This window comes from Protobothrops mucrosquamatus, unplaced genomic scaffold (genome assembly GCF_001527695.2).
Source record: "Protobothrops mucrosquamatus isolate PMUCROS unplaced genomic scaffold, P.Mucros_1.0 scaffold2887, whole genome shotgun sequence".
Lineage (NCBI taxonomy): Eukaryota > Metazoa > Chordata > Lepidosauria > Squamata > Viperidae > Protobothrops > Protobothrops mucrosquamatus.
In genome coordinates this window covers 145,685-159,557 of record NW_015388915.1, presented here as the reverse complement: position 1 = coordinate 159,557, position 13,873 = coordinate 145,685, and the positions used below count along the sequence as shown (strand labels likewise).

General features: G+C 37.6%; 2 protein-coding genes across 4 annotated transcripts in view; one reads left to right on the top strand and one right to left on the bottom strand.

Annotated features, from left to right (window-relative positions):
• Nucleotides 1–717: 717 nt before the first annotated feature.
• Nucleotides 718–11,662, top strand: CCNA2 (cyclin A2). The gene is made up of 8 exons (XM_015825943.1): nt 718–900; nt 2,043–2,295; nt 3,435–3,541; nt 7,720–7,943; nt 8,353–8,557; nt 9,390–9,503; nt 10,257–10,390; nt 10,534–11,662. The coding sequence occupies exons 1-8, from the start codon at nt 754–756 to the stop codon at nt 10,583–10,585; spliced, it is 1,236 nt and encodes a 411-aa protein (XP_015681429.1). The 5' UTR covers nt 718–753; the 3' UTR covers nt 10,586–11,662.
• A 591-nt stretch (nt 11,663–12,253) lies between these two features.
• EXOSC9 (exosome component 9) overlaps nt 12,254–13,873 on the bottom strand; it is a 20,438-nt gene continuing 18,818 nt past the window's right edge. For 2 of the 3 annotated variants that reach the window (XM_015825940.1, XM_015825941.1), the window contains exon 12: nt 12,254–12,434. In XM_015825940.1, the coding sequence (XP_015681426.1) occupies nt 12,362–12,434 (73 nt within the window). In that variant the 3' untranslated portion in view covers nt 12,254–12,361. The remainder of the gene's footprint in view (nt 12,435–13,873) is intronic. The other variant, XM_015825942.1, reaches the window with a different exon arrangement.

The window sequence follows — 13,873 nt, the reverse complement described above, 5'->3', positions numbered from 1 at the left end:
AATGGACTTGCAGTGGCCCAAGGAATTCGACAAAAACATGTTATTCAATATAAACGATATTATATACCAAGGACACAGCCATAAGACAACAGCATAAGATAAAATGGATTTGACGGGTTAATCTCTCCGTTGTGCCAATCCAACGAACAGGGTTGAACGAACCACGCTTTGCCTACACGTGGATAAAGCTAAACAACGTCAGTATGGCCACAAACTAGACTCGGAAGGTGAAAAAGACATTCAGAAAGTAATGCCAAGCCACTTACATATTGTTACCCCAAAACGTGTCTATCATGGCAAAAGGAGCTGAATAGAAAAACAATACCTGACACCCCCCAGTCCCGTTTGGTCTAGTCCAGCCGCGTCGAATAGGAGGAACAGAGATGTTGAACTCTGGAGCCTCCGCCCCAACCTATTATGCGCACGAAGTGGCAAGTCTTACGGCCCGCGACTTCTTGAGACTGGACTTTTTTTTTAACCCAAGAATAACAAGCACAAAACCCAAGAGCCACGTGATCTCTCCCGCGCCCTCTCTTTCCCGCCCCTCCTTTTTTTTTTTTTTGACTCTCGCGATCAACAGTGACGTTGCAGTGACGTACGAGAGTCGCCTTCCCATTGGTGGATTCAATAGTCGCGGGCTACTTGAACGGCGAGAGCGGAGCGGGCCGCAGCGCCAGCGAGCGGGTGGTTTTTTTTTTCCTTCTTCTTCCTCCTCCAGCTCAGTTTGCGGGTCCCACTGTCAGCACAGCCATCATGCTGACGGGCACCTCAGTGGACCTGGAGAACCAGGAAAATGTGCCGCCGGGGGCAAAAGAGGCTCCCAAGGTTGCGGGTGCTCCTGGACACCGACTGGCGCTGGGGCTTCTGCAAGCTAATCAACGCCGCTCCACCCAGCCCCAGGTAAGGCGCTTTTGCCCTTCTCAGCCGGCCTGGACGGGATGCCCGTCTCCCTGGCCGAAGTCGAGAGACACCCCCCCCCCCTTACCCGCCATCTTGGAGCTCTCTTATTCTCTTCCTGAGTTGCTGGGGCAAGGGGCATGAGCAGCCAGCGTGGTCCTCTTACGCTTCAGGGCCTTTTCGAAAGCGGAGGGAAGACGTTTTCTGCGTGTTGGCTTGGCTACCGAGTCGCCTTCCGCAGGCAGGTAGAGACAAAGTTAGGCTGCTCGCTGGACGGCAGAAGGCCCTACCGTTTCTGTTTGATCCAGGTGGACAAACGCTTGGGCCGCTGTTTGCTGTTGGATAAAGCAACACTGGACGTTTTTAAGAAGAGACTGGACAGCCATGTGTCCGAAATGGTATAGGGTTTCCTGCCTGAGCAGGGGGTTGGACTAGATGACCTTCAAGGTCCCTTCCAACTTTACTATTATTATTATTATTATTATTATTATTATTATTATTATTATTATTATTATTAAAGCACTTTTCCCTTAGCAAAGTATGCGGATAGTCGCACCGAAAGGCCGTTGAAAAGCCCTTCGGACTGACGTCGGATGAGAATATCTGTGTCGAAAGTCTATGATTGTAAGGATGGAGGTTCTCATCCCTGTCCCTCACAAAAAAACTCTGAATACTTAGGCCACATGCTAGGCCACAGCCAAACAAGCCATGTCATACCTTTATTATTTCTTCTGGAGCTTGAGATAGCTTTGATGCCATCCATTTTTATGGATAGCTGAAGATGGATCATAGATTATTCAACACAGAACTGTTGAGCAATGTGTTTAATAGTAATCAGCAGAACACTGACTGGCTGCCTAGAGGGCTGCAGAGAAATTTGATCCGTTTCATGCAACATGCCAAGACATAACTTGGTTTTGGCTTAGTGTTCTGTTCATCCGGCCACTTTTGCTCACCTGGTGTTGCCTGTTCCCATTATCTTCACTTAGAATGAGTGATTTCAGTTGTATTTTGTAACGCGGACCACATTGTATTGCAATGTGCTATCTTTGCTTTGAAAGATTACCTCCTAATGTATGGGCGAAAACATCATTTGGGAGAGCGAAGTACTAGGTGACTGATTGTTGTGTTTCTTCTTCTTACAGGCTCCCCATAGTCAAATACCTTGGAGTACAAATGATGAGAATTATCTTGGTGTCCTCAATGGTAAAATGGGAAACAAACAGCCAGCTTTTACTATCCACTTGGATGAGCCTGATAACAGGAGACAAAAGAAACATATGTCCAGCAAAAAGATGTCATCCTGTGAAGAGACCATAGGCTTGAAGGCAGTTGTTGCTTCAATGGAAACCAGAAAACCTCTTACTCCTATAGATAATCCAATGGATCTTAGTTCTGGTGAGGGTAATATCCTATTTTTTAAAAATATATATTGTAGTGATTGATTCTGATTACGCTTAAAGCCTCTGCTAAATATATCACTTGTTTTTGTAGCTTCTTTTTGCTTATGGTATTATAAAAGCTTATTCAGATTTAATCAATTTCAGCTATGGCAATTGTACATATTTCTTTCAGTGAAAAGCTATTTTTCACAAGATCATCTCACTGAAAAACCAAGAACTTCCTGGCTTCTATTACTTGTGTGATATAATAGTTGTATACTCTACATATAATGCAGCTTCAAAAGTATATTTTGATTTCAAGTTTTGCTTTAAACCTGAATGGTTTTTTGTCACTGGTTTTTAATTTAAGACTGAATATGTCAGTTGCATTCTACCTTCAGTATAAACCTTAAAGTAATCTGGATTCTGTTAATATTGCAGACTTTGCTAATGTATTTTAGAGAGGTAGAAAAGTGTTTCAAAAGTACTTTTAATAATACCATTTTTGTCACAGTGAATGTTCATGTGAGGACGGTTCCTTCTGTACAGTCTGTTACTAAATGGAATTATGAAGTAAAATAAGTGTTTCCTGTACTTTGTTGCTCTAATACCATCTGTTCCTTCATGAGCCTATTCCTTATTTTCATAACACTAATATTTTTATTACTTGGGGCCATTTTAAATTTCAGCCTACTTCCTATGATGTCCAAAAGGTCTGGAAGCTTAGTTGAAGCTCATGGCCCTTCAAGTGGGATCCATCCCACTCCCTTGCTATTTCCTGAATTTAAAGCAAGGAGGTGAATACAGGATCTTGCATTATGTGAACTGTAGTTTGAGCCTGCAGAAAGTGCATTGAACCTTACATCAAGATTGGTGGTGAATACTCATTCTATTTTACCATGAAGAATCTTCTTTAGCGGTTTATCTGTGGATATCACTCATATGGCTTTTGACCACTGAAAGTCTTAAGACTAGTTACAATGGGAAATGTCTATTATGGATTTATATTGCTTCTTAAAATACTGAGATCATGGCATATTCCAATCAAGAGCAACTTTGGGTTTGAAAGAACTTAAGTTTTTTGTAGTATCCATTGCTTGCTTTATATTTGAGGCTTCATAAGCCTAAACATTTTACCTATACCTTTCATTTTAGGGTCACTGAGTATTATGGATATGTCAATAGAAGCAGAACAGAAAATTAATGTAAACCATGTCCCAGATTATATTGAGGATATCTATAAGTATCTTAGAGAAATGGAGGTAAGAATGGATTATGCTAATGGGGGGAAAACCATCTAGTTGAACTTTAAACATGTGAATATGTCTAATCTATTCCAAATTTGAGAAATGTTGGGCAAGGATACCTGAGAGTTTTCCCCTTTTGCTTGGTCAGTAGAAGTGATATTATAATGTAACTATTTCTAATTCCTAACTGGAGCATATTGGGATCTTGCAGGGCTATTCGCATGCAACAAGGAAAAGTCTATCTTCCAGAGTAGAATTTCAGTGAACCTTGTGGGACTAATAAGTGTCATAATATGTTCAGTACAATATATTAAAGGCCCAGAGAAACTGAAGAAAATGATTCTTCAGAAGACCACATTACTTTATATATGTGACGGGTTCCCTTGTAGAATGTGCATTAAATTATACCAGGCTAAACCAATGACAGCTAGAAAGCTTGCCTATGCAGTTCAATTCTGTTACAGGTGCACATCAATTCTTATTCCTTTCATATATTTTAAATTGCCTTGTATCTTTTTTTGTCTGGGTTAAGCAATTGTATACCGAGTTTGAAAAAGAGTAGGTAAGCACGTGTTTAAAAGGTCACTAGCGCCCTTTATACAATTAAGTGGGACAAAGAGTAAATGGCTACCACTAAATAAAGACTCAGTTCTCTTGCTAGCTCTAATCCGAGAACGGCTAGATTAAGGTGCACCTCGTTAGTTTAGATTGGACAAGATTCTAGTCTAATAGTTTCTTTATTGCTTTATTGCTGTAATTCCAATATGCCTTTTGGTTGTTGGACAATGAAACAAAAATAGAACATACATGAATTAATAAAAACAGTGAAGTAACATGTTGTTGACACTCCTCAGCATCCATTTTAAAATTTGGCAACAATTACCAAATTTCATTTTGAAGTGATATGGGCAGCAAATAAATGTAATAAATAAAAATAAATGTCAGTTCAATACAATTTCCAAGACCTTTCTGAAGACCATCAGGGTATCTGCCATTTACTGAAGAGAGGCTATTTCAAAATGAAGAGGCAGTAACAGAGACACCATGTCCGGATTTCATTTTGCTAATATCTGAACATTTAAGGTGGATTTAAGCTTCCCTACTGAAAGGTGTGTGCAAAGAGATAGTCCTGAAGATATTTAGAAATCAATCCATCTGGAGTTTTATAAGCATTGGAACTGTACCTGGGAAACCCATCAGAAGCCAACATAGAGCTCACAAAACTGGTGCTGTATGACTACAATAAAGCTCAATTGGGCTGCAGTATATTGCACCAGTTGAATTTGTCAAGAGGCCTCAAAGGCAGCACATTTATAAAGCACATTGCCATGTGATAATTACCATCTCTGAAAGCCATCTACTCCAAGTAATGGCATTGGAGAGGGTTGGAGCCTACTTTCAACTGATCAAAAAGGAAGCTTGTTTTGCCTTTCTTGTCTATCTTTATAAAATGTAGCTCTTATATGGCTAGTGGGTAATCCAATACTTTTTCTTTCTATATCAAAAATAAAATTTGAGGGCTTCCGGTTAGATGTCACAGCGTGACGGACGCAGGAAGATGGGGCTCCATCTTCCATATAGGATTTCGCCCAGCTGGGGACCCTAAAAAGGGTCGAAAGTTGCCCAAGAGAGGCAATGGAGAAGGAAGGGATCCTTGTTGATCGTGGAGGGGTGGCGACCCTTCTGTTTGATCTGAGGAAGCCCTCCAAACCGGCGGGGAAAGACTGGCAACATTCATGTGGCCAGTCAGAAGCTGCTGACAACCGAAGAAAATAAGCACTAACGAGCAACTTTTGAGCAATGGATGGAACTGGGTGAGACCCTGTCCTCTCTTTATGACTTTTGCCTGAAAAAAAACTGCCCAAAGCAAAGAATCCTCCCCGATGAGAGAGGGAAGGGAAATTTCCACCCCATTCCCTCAGGGAAAGAAAAGCAGCGAACTAATTGCTTGGGGGAAAACAAAATTACAATATTAATTTGGAATCAATACAGATAGATAGCTTTGAAATTTGGGGACTAAAAATGCTTTTGAGACTTTTTTTAGAAAAGAGACTTGAAAAGCTTGCAATATAAGTTTGGATTTAAAAAGCTGGAAGACGGTGTCAACGACATCTAGTGGCAAATCATGGCACTACAATCTATTATGCTTAAAGGAAACTTGGCTTGAAACCCAGACTCAGATAAGACTTTTGTAGTCCTTGGAAACTTTCACTTTTGAAGACTACAGCTGGGAAAAGGGGACACCCCCCCCTCTTGGGCTGCTTATCTGTGTGGCAGAGACAATAAACTATTTTGAAACTGGCCTGCGAATACAAATACTAACTGACATTTAGAGCTGTGTCGTAGAGCTATTTCCCTGTGGAAGAAACATACATTACTGATTGAGATGATGGAATATTTGGATTATAAACCTTTGACTGATGAACAATTTTTAATTGCTTTTTTTCTCTCTGGACAGAGGATATTGTTTTCATTGGACAGAAAAACTTGAATTTTGCTTATATTTGTTTAGGGGAGGCTTAAGGACGGACTGATAGGCTGGCTGGATAATTTGGAGTTCAATGACAATTGACTGAAATGTTTTAAATCCTTAAATAGATTGGACTATAAAGACCACAGACAAAAACAAAATGGATGTTCGGTACTTAGGGATGGTTTTTTACCATTTAAGGCTAACACTTGTCTTCAAAGCCCCCAGCTTGACATACCAACAAGAAAATGTTGATGAATCTCAGAAAGAAATTCTTTCTACATTGAAATCAATGCAAGAGACAATTGCCTTAGCTCATGATGAGACTAAAAATAACGCAAAGGAGATAAAAGAACAATTTTCTAATCTAAACCTACAAATTCAGAAAATGACTACAAAGAAGGAACTAGTAACCCAGAAAATAGAAGGAAAATTAGAGGAAGCGGATCCAAAGATGGAGGACTAAAGGGAGGAATCAACAGACAGACTAAGACAAATGAAGAATTAGAAGACGTAGTGATAATATCGGAAATGGAAAAGATATCTTACTTGTCAAGATCTCAGAACACATTTGAGGATAAGGAAGAAGAGCTGATCGAATGGAAGATAAAGCTGTTAGGAGAATTGTGGAAAATTGGAGAAGGGGGGAGGCTGTTTAATGAATATAAATGGGCTGAGCGTTCTTCCAAAAATACTTTAATCAAACTTTCTTATTCCAAACAATATACACAAAAATAGAGGAAGAACTACTTGATAACTCAAATGCATTGACTTGGAAAGTTAGTTGGCAAAGGAAGCAAGCTAGAGTAAGACTGAAGAAAATACAGATTTTGACCCATTAGATGGGATATTATATTATTAAATAGATGTTTGAACATGGCTAAGAGAATAGATAATTGTTAGAAATAAAAGTATTATAACTAGAAAGATAGGATCTGCAACTAGAATATTATATTTTGATATGAGAAGGGAAATATGAAAATGCTAAGAGGGTCTGAATAAGGGAAGCTTTTGATTACACAAATATAATTTATTATGAGAAAAGTATAAGCAATAGAGACACTTTGAACATTAATCAAAAATTTTAAAAAAGCGGGAAAAACAGGATATTGATTGAACAAATGGATTTTAAGTGCAAATGCAATTGAGATATGTTTTGGTTAGAAAAGATATTTTAAACACACTATTGATATTATGTATAATATTAGAAAAATGTGACAAAGATGTTGATATTCAATTGTATATGTATTAACAGCAATAAGAATTGTATTTGCCTAGTGTGGAAAAATGTATACCACCGGAAGAAGAGAGGAAGCACTGGATGGTGTAGTATTGGATCTAGATTGAGGAAGTTAATATGTACCACTGAATTACTAATGGACACAGACAACATGTTGTTTGTTAAGTACTTGTGATTGCAAAACTAGAACATTAATAAAATATTTATATATAAAAAAATTTTGAGCATGAATATTTTAAATATGTCTTCCTCTTTCATCTTGAGGTGTATTTACATGGCTGCCTTGCAGCTAATGCAGAGCAAGTGGACGGAATTTCATTTTTAAAAGTTTAATATGCTAATAGTGTAAAAGTACCAATTAGGATAAAACTTTGAAAGCTTGATAGCACTTTTGCAATAGGGTAGTAAGTTAATTATAAATCAATATTATATAGAAGCTAGAAGACTTTCAAAGTGACAAAGTAATTGCTAATCTCTTTACAGGTGAAATGCAAACCCAAAGTGGGTTATATGAAGAAACAGCCTGATATTACAAATAATATGCGGGCTATTCTTGTGGACTGGCTAGTGGAAGTTGGTGAAGAATACAAACTACAAAATGAAACCTTGCATTTGGCTGTAAATTACATCGATAGGTTTCTCTCTTCAATGTCAGTGCTACGAGGAAAACTTCAGCTTGTGGGAACTGCAGCTATGCTGTTGGCATCGTAAGTAGATAAGTTTGAAGTATTGCGTTTACTATCACGTCTTTAATGTGCTGTTAACTACATTAAAGATAGATATGTGCAAATTCTCTTTTACCTGACAGTATTTTCTGAAATGCAATTATAAAGATGCTTAATACAAACCCAGGATATATTTCAGAGAATATATTAACTATATTTTTAAAACTTAGATTAATAGTTAAAACATCCACCACAGACTGAGGATTTCTACTTCTAATATTTTTCCCAGCTAGAACGTGCAGGTAAGCATTTGGCAGTAAGAACCTGCAGTGTAGGATAAAGGGTAACACTAGCTACTATGACCAAATAATATCTCTATGAACCTATATAGTTGTAGAAAAAGAAACACTTGGTGTTTGATTATATAACAGTGCTTTTCTTCCCACTGTAGAAAGTTTGAAGAAATCTACCCTCCAGAAGTAGCAGAATTTGTTTATATCACAGATGACACTTACACAAAGAAACAAGTTCTCAGAATGGAGCACTTAGTCCTGAAAGTTCTGTCATTTGATCTGGCAGCTCCTACAATAAATCAATTCCTTTCTCAATACTTCTTACATCAGCCAGCCTGCTCCCTAGTGGAAAACTTAGCAATGGTAAGTGTTGGGACTGTTTTTTGTTTGGTTTTTTTTTTTAAAAAAGAATCTGAATATATCAGAAGCAGTTTTTAAAAAATTGTTCATCTGTTACAATTAGTGTCTTTTGAGAATATACTGCTTTTAAAAATAGTTCTAAAGAAAGAAATGCCTTCATTTTAGACTGTGCTCTGGCTATGTGGCTAAAAAAAAAATAAATCCCAGAGAAGTGAAGGCTCAGCATATTGTCAAATTCTTCACGTTCCTATACGCAAAATATAGGTAGTCTTTGACTTATGATCACAGTTGGGACTGGAATTGACATTGTAAGTCAGTGCAGTCATAAAACAAGACATCATGTGGCCATACTGACCTACGATGGCAATCCTGGCACTCCTGACTTATTTCTGGGGTTTCATGCTGCCTGCAAGGCAGGTGGCAAAAAGGGGGTACATGGGAGAAAGGTGGGTGGGAGGAGTTGAAGCACCGCTATTGTAAATATGGGCAGGCACCTGAATTTTGGTCATGTGACTGTGGGAGTACTGCAATAGCCATAAGTTCAGGCACTGGTTATACGGTAAGTGCATTTTTCAATACCGTTGTAACTTCGAATGGTTGCTGAACAAATGGTTGTAACTCAAGGACTGGATATTTTCCTACCGTTACACTGTAGCTTTCATCAGTAACGAAACAGGGAGGCTTTTAACTAATGTCTTGATCGATATAATACTTTGCAATGAACTCTTACTTAAAAATAGTTTTATAACTCTTTTTACATTTTGACCTTGCATTACTTGCTAGAAAATTTACAAGAATATTAGAAATGAAGATTATGCTTTTTATTTTTCTACAGTATTTGAGTGAACTAAGTTTAATTGATGCAGACACGTATCTGAAATACTTGCCATCAGTAATAGCTGCAGCAGCATTTCATATAGCAAACTATGCAATTTCTGGGAAAACTTGGGTATGTATAAAAGCAATTCCTCCCCTTCCAACTTGTCTGTCAGAAATGTGCATTAACACAGGACTGTCTACTCCTACTCAATCTGCCTGTAGCATAGATAGCAATAACACTTAGACTTATATACTGTTCCACAGTACTTTATAGCACTTTGAGAGGTTTACAAATAGATAGATAACCTTTATTGTCATTTTTTACTATGGGCAGAATGGCACACATTAAAAATGAAATTTAGTTGCTTGCTCTAAATGTCAGCATATTGCCCCCAACAATCTGAGTCCTCATTTTATCAACCTCGGAAGGATGGAAGGCTTGAGCTGGTTGGGATTGAACTCCTGGCTGTGGGCAGTTAGCCTGTAATACTGCATTCTAACCACTGTACCACCATGGATCATTTTAGAGCTATTGATTAGAAGCAAGGGATAGCTGGAGACAGTCTCTTTAGATATTTAGAATTGACATGGTGCATATTTCTATTTTTTTGATGGAACTGAAAAGGGTAATCTAGAGGATATATATTCAGCCATAAGGAATTTTTTAAAAAGGCTTCAGATTCAATTCCAAAAAGATGCTTTGAAGCACGAATGTATTATCAGTTAACGTGGTTAATTTAGCTACCCATTTCTGGGAGCCTATAAACCACACTTCTACAAGTGGCTTAGGCTGAATGATCTCTTCTACCTGGGCAATTGAAATGACAATTGAACATCAAGAACAGAATTACTTAGCTTTCAAATATTTAACTTTCCTTTACAGACGGATCCTCTTGCTGCAATGACAGGATATACAATTGAAACTATTAAGCCTTGTCTCTTAGACCTCCACAAGACCTACTGCAGAGCAGCACAGCATACACAACAGTCTATCAGAGAGAAATACAAGACTGTAAAGTAAGTCTGACCCTTGAATGCAGACCCTGTAACTGAAATAATTATAGGGGTTATGTTAAACTAGATTTGTATATAGAAAGAGCTAAACAAATACTTTTGTCAAATAGCAAAAATGATATTCATGTCACTTTTATCTTTTTCAGATACCATGCGGTGTCGCTCATTGACCCACCAGAGACGTTAGATTTATTATAATATAAGTGAGATTTCAAACCTATATATTGTCCATTGTAAATGTACAGTTTTAAATGTGTAGATTTCAATCAATCTGGTATATTACCATAGCTAATTATGAGGTTTTATACTTTTATAACGTTTTAATGTAAACTTTTGTACATGCAATCTTGTTCTATGTGCTTAGATGGCGCCCCTTTAAAGCTGTGCTGAAAAAGACTTAAACCATGCAGGTATAACTGCTGAGTGGCACTGTTCAACCTTTTTAAAATAGTTGACCAGTGTGAGGATTTTCACTCTAAAAATTGCAAATCAAGATAGTTCAATGAAATATCTGCATATAATAAAGTTACAACAGTATATTTCAAATAGTCAGCAAGTGCTCAGTAGATAAACTTGAGAAAACTGCTGTGACATTTTTTGCTAACAACAAGATCTCTATTGTACTTGAAGGCTGTATCAGCTATTAAGGATAGTGATTTTTTTCTTTTTAAATATGCCACTTAAGTAGCTTTAGAAACACTGCATTAATAGCTTTTATTCAAACCAGTGAGTCTGGACTGTAAAGGAAGAGCCTCCAATAACAAGAAGGGTAAAAGTAGTTCCTACCATTAAAAAAAAATCTGATTAAATTAAAAACCTGCCTTCTGCTAACCTAGTTCATGAATCAGACTAACTTAAGGTGTTTGCAACTGAGCAAGCCAATTTCCTGACCCTCAAAGGAAACAGCCATGCAATCAGTGGGATGATACAAAGTTCCTACTGCTATATGGCAATTTTAACTAAGTTGCTGGAGGAGCACATTGCTCTGTATCCTGGCTTCAGGTGGTTAGGATCCTTAGGTTGAGTACTTTTTCACTTCTACTCTTGGTATAATCTTGAAGTTCAAAAACAAGATTGAAGCGGTGTGTATGTTGGGCAAATACCAGATTTTATATGTTTCAAGAGTTAAATTTTATCGATGGAAGACTTTTATATTCATATTTGAGAAAAAATTAATTCTTATAAGCAACTAATGCTTGAAATGTGCTCCCAGTAAATAAATGCATGGAAAGACCTAAGTGTAACCATCTAGAAGCTGGCAAATAAAATCCTCTAAAAGGATCTCGGCAGTTACTTGATTTATAAAATGTATTTTGCATATTGAAAAGTTTTGTTTTTAGTCTGCTATCTTCATACTGTGAAACATCCATAGCAAAGGGAAGGGGTCAAATACAACAAGCAAAACTTAGCTTTAAGGGGGGAAAACCTGATGGTCAAACAACCAGAAGGGCATATGTGGTCTGGTCAACCTACTTCATTGAGAAGTTCAATAAGAAAATTTTAATGTCAAAGAATTGGTGTAAAGAAAATACCACCCAGTTCAGCTTATTACTGTAGAAGGAATGGCCAATCAGCTAATGCTCGCTTTCCTGTTTTCTCAAGTTCTGAAAAATAGATATGTCTGTTTCCTCTTGGTTTTCATTAACCATCAATCAATCATCTCCAAATTATTTTTTCACCAGTGATAAACAAAAGTCATAGATGTTATCTGTTAGAGAGACTGGAAGGGGGAAGAACATAAAATATTCCACCTTTTGCAGCAAAATGTTTGAGTAATCCAAACTTAAGATTTTGTTTACAGAGCAACAATTACAAAGACAACTTGCAAAATATTTTATCTCAGCATTATAAAGTTTATTAGAAAATTAATAATATATACAAAGACATACAGTATTCCTATGAATTGCATAATACAAATGATGTTTCTTTTAAGCAGGAAAAGTTTAACAGAACACACAAAAAATAAGATTGCTTTTAACAAACTGTTCGTTTTTTCTTATTTTTGCCAGCTGGGTTTTTCTTTGTGGTTTCTAATTTCTGGTTTCTTCTGTGGAAATTAAAACAATTATTTCCACTGATACAATTGAACTCATAAAAATAGTCATAAAAGGTTGCAATTTTGTGAGTGGGCTCTAGGCACACTTACCTGTAAAGTTGGTTTCAATTATGTAGACAACGAACAATGCTATGTATATTTTTGTAACTTTTTGCCCTACCTAGTCATTTTATGCATAATACAAACTACAAATCCTACAATGGCAAACAATTGCAGCTTTGCTTACAGTTATTTAACAGGAACAAGATTAAGCTAGAGTCTTAGCCCAAAAAATTACATTTAGATAAATATCCTGAAACTTTAATGAGTTCAAAATGATTCAGTGTGATTTGTCTCAAATGCCACCAAAATCTCACACAGCCATTCTTCACTTAGTGACAATTTGTATAATAAATGCCTAGTCAATTTCAGGTAGCACTGCAAGCCCCTGAAAGGTTATAATGAAGTCACAGAACTGACTTTTTAAACTTGTGGTTAGTACTTTTTTGGAAACTGCTCTGTAGAAAGATACAGCTTGTTTAACCAATATTTCCACTTTGGGGAGTAAAAAGGGAGGGGGGACAGGTCAGGTGTTCCTGGATTGGCAGCTCCTGCTTAGTCACTCATGCTCTAGTTGCCTCCAGATTGGAATACTGCAATGTACTCTAAATGGGCTACTTGAAGAGTATCCAGAAGTGTCAACTGGCATAGAAAGCAGTGATGTGGACAATTGTGTGCATTCCTAGAGCAACACATATTAAACCTCTACTCCCCAACTTGCATTGGTTGTCATTTTGCTTCAGGGTCCAATTCAAAGCACTATTTTTAACCTTTAAAGCATTTCATAATTTGGGACTGGGCCATCTGATGGACTGCCTCTTCCCGATTACATCAGCTCACTCCACTAGGTCTGGCAAAATATATTTATTAACAAAACATTTTTATTGTATGTTTTTTGTTCTGATTCTCTGCCCAGAGTCACCTTTGGTGAGATGAGCAGCTATATACTGTAAATTTGATTAATAAATAAAAATATTTTGCCACAAAATGTTCTAATTAAGCTTTTTTTTAAAAAAAAAAAAAAACAAATACTATTATTCTCTAGAACTTCTATTTTTGATCTTTAAAAAAATAACTTTCGTCTGCCTTTAAATTTGATAGAGACAGCCTGCATTTTTTGGTTTGTGATATATCTTCAAACAAACCTCCGAGACCGCCTTCTGCCACAGATTCCCTCTCACAGACCGGTACACTCCCACAGAGCGGGCCTCCTCAGGGTGCCGTCGGCCAAGCAGTGTCGGCTGGCGACCCCCAGGGGGAGGGCCTTCTCTGTGGGTGCCCCCACCCTCTGGAACGAACTACCCCCCGAGATCCGGACGATTCCGGATCTCCTAACTTTCCGCCGTGCCCTCAAGACATGGCTTTTTCAGCAAGCGGGTCTGACCTAGGGT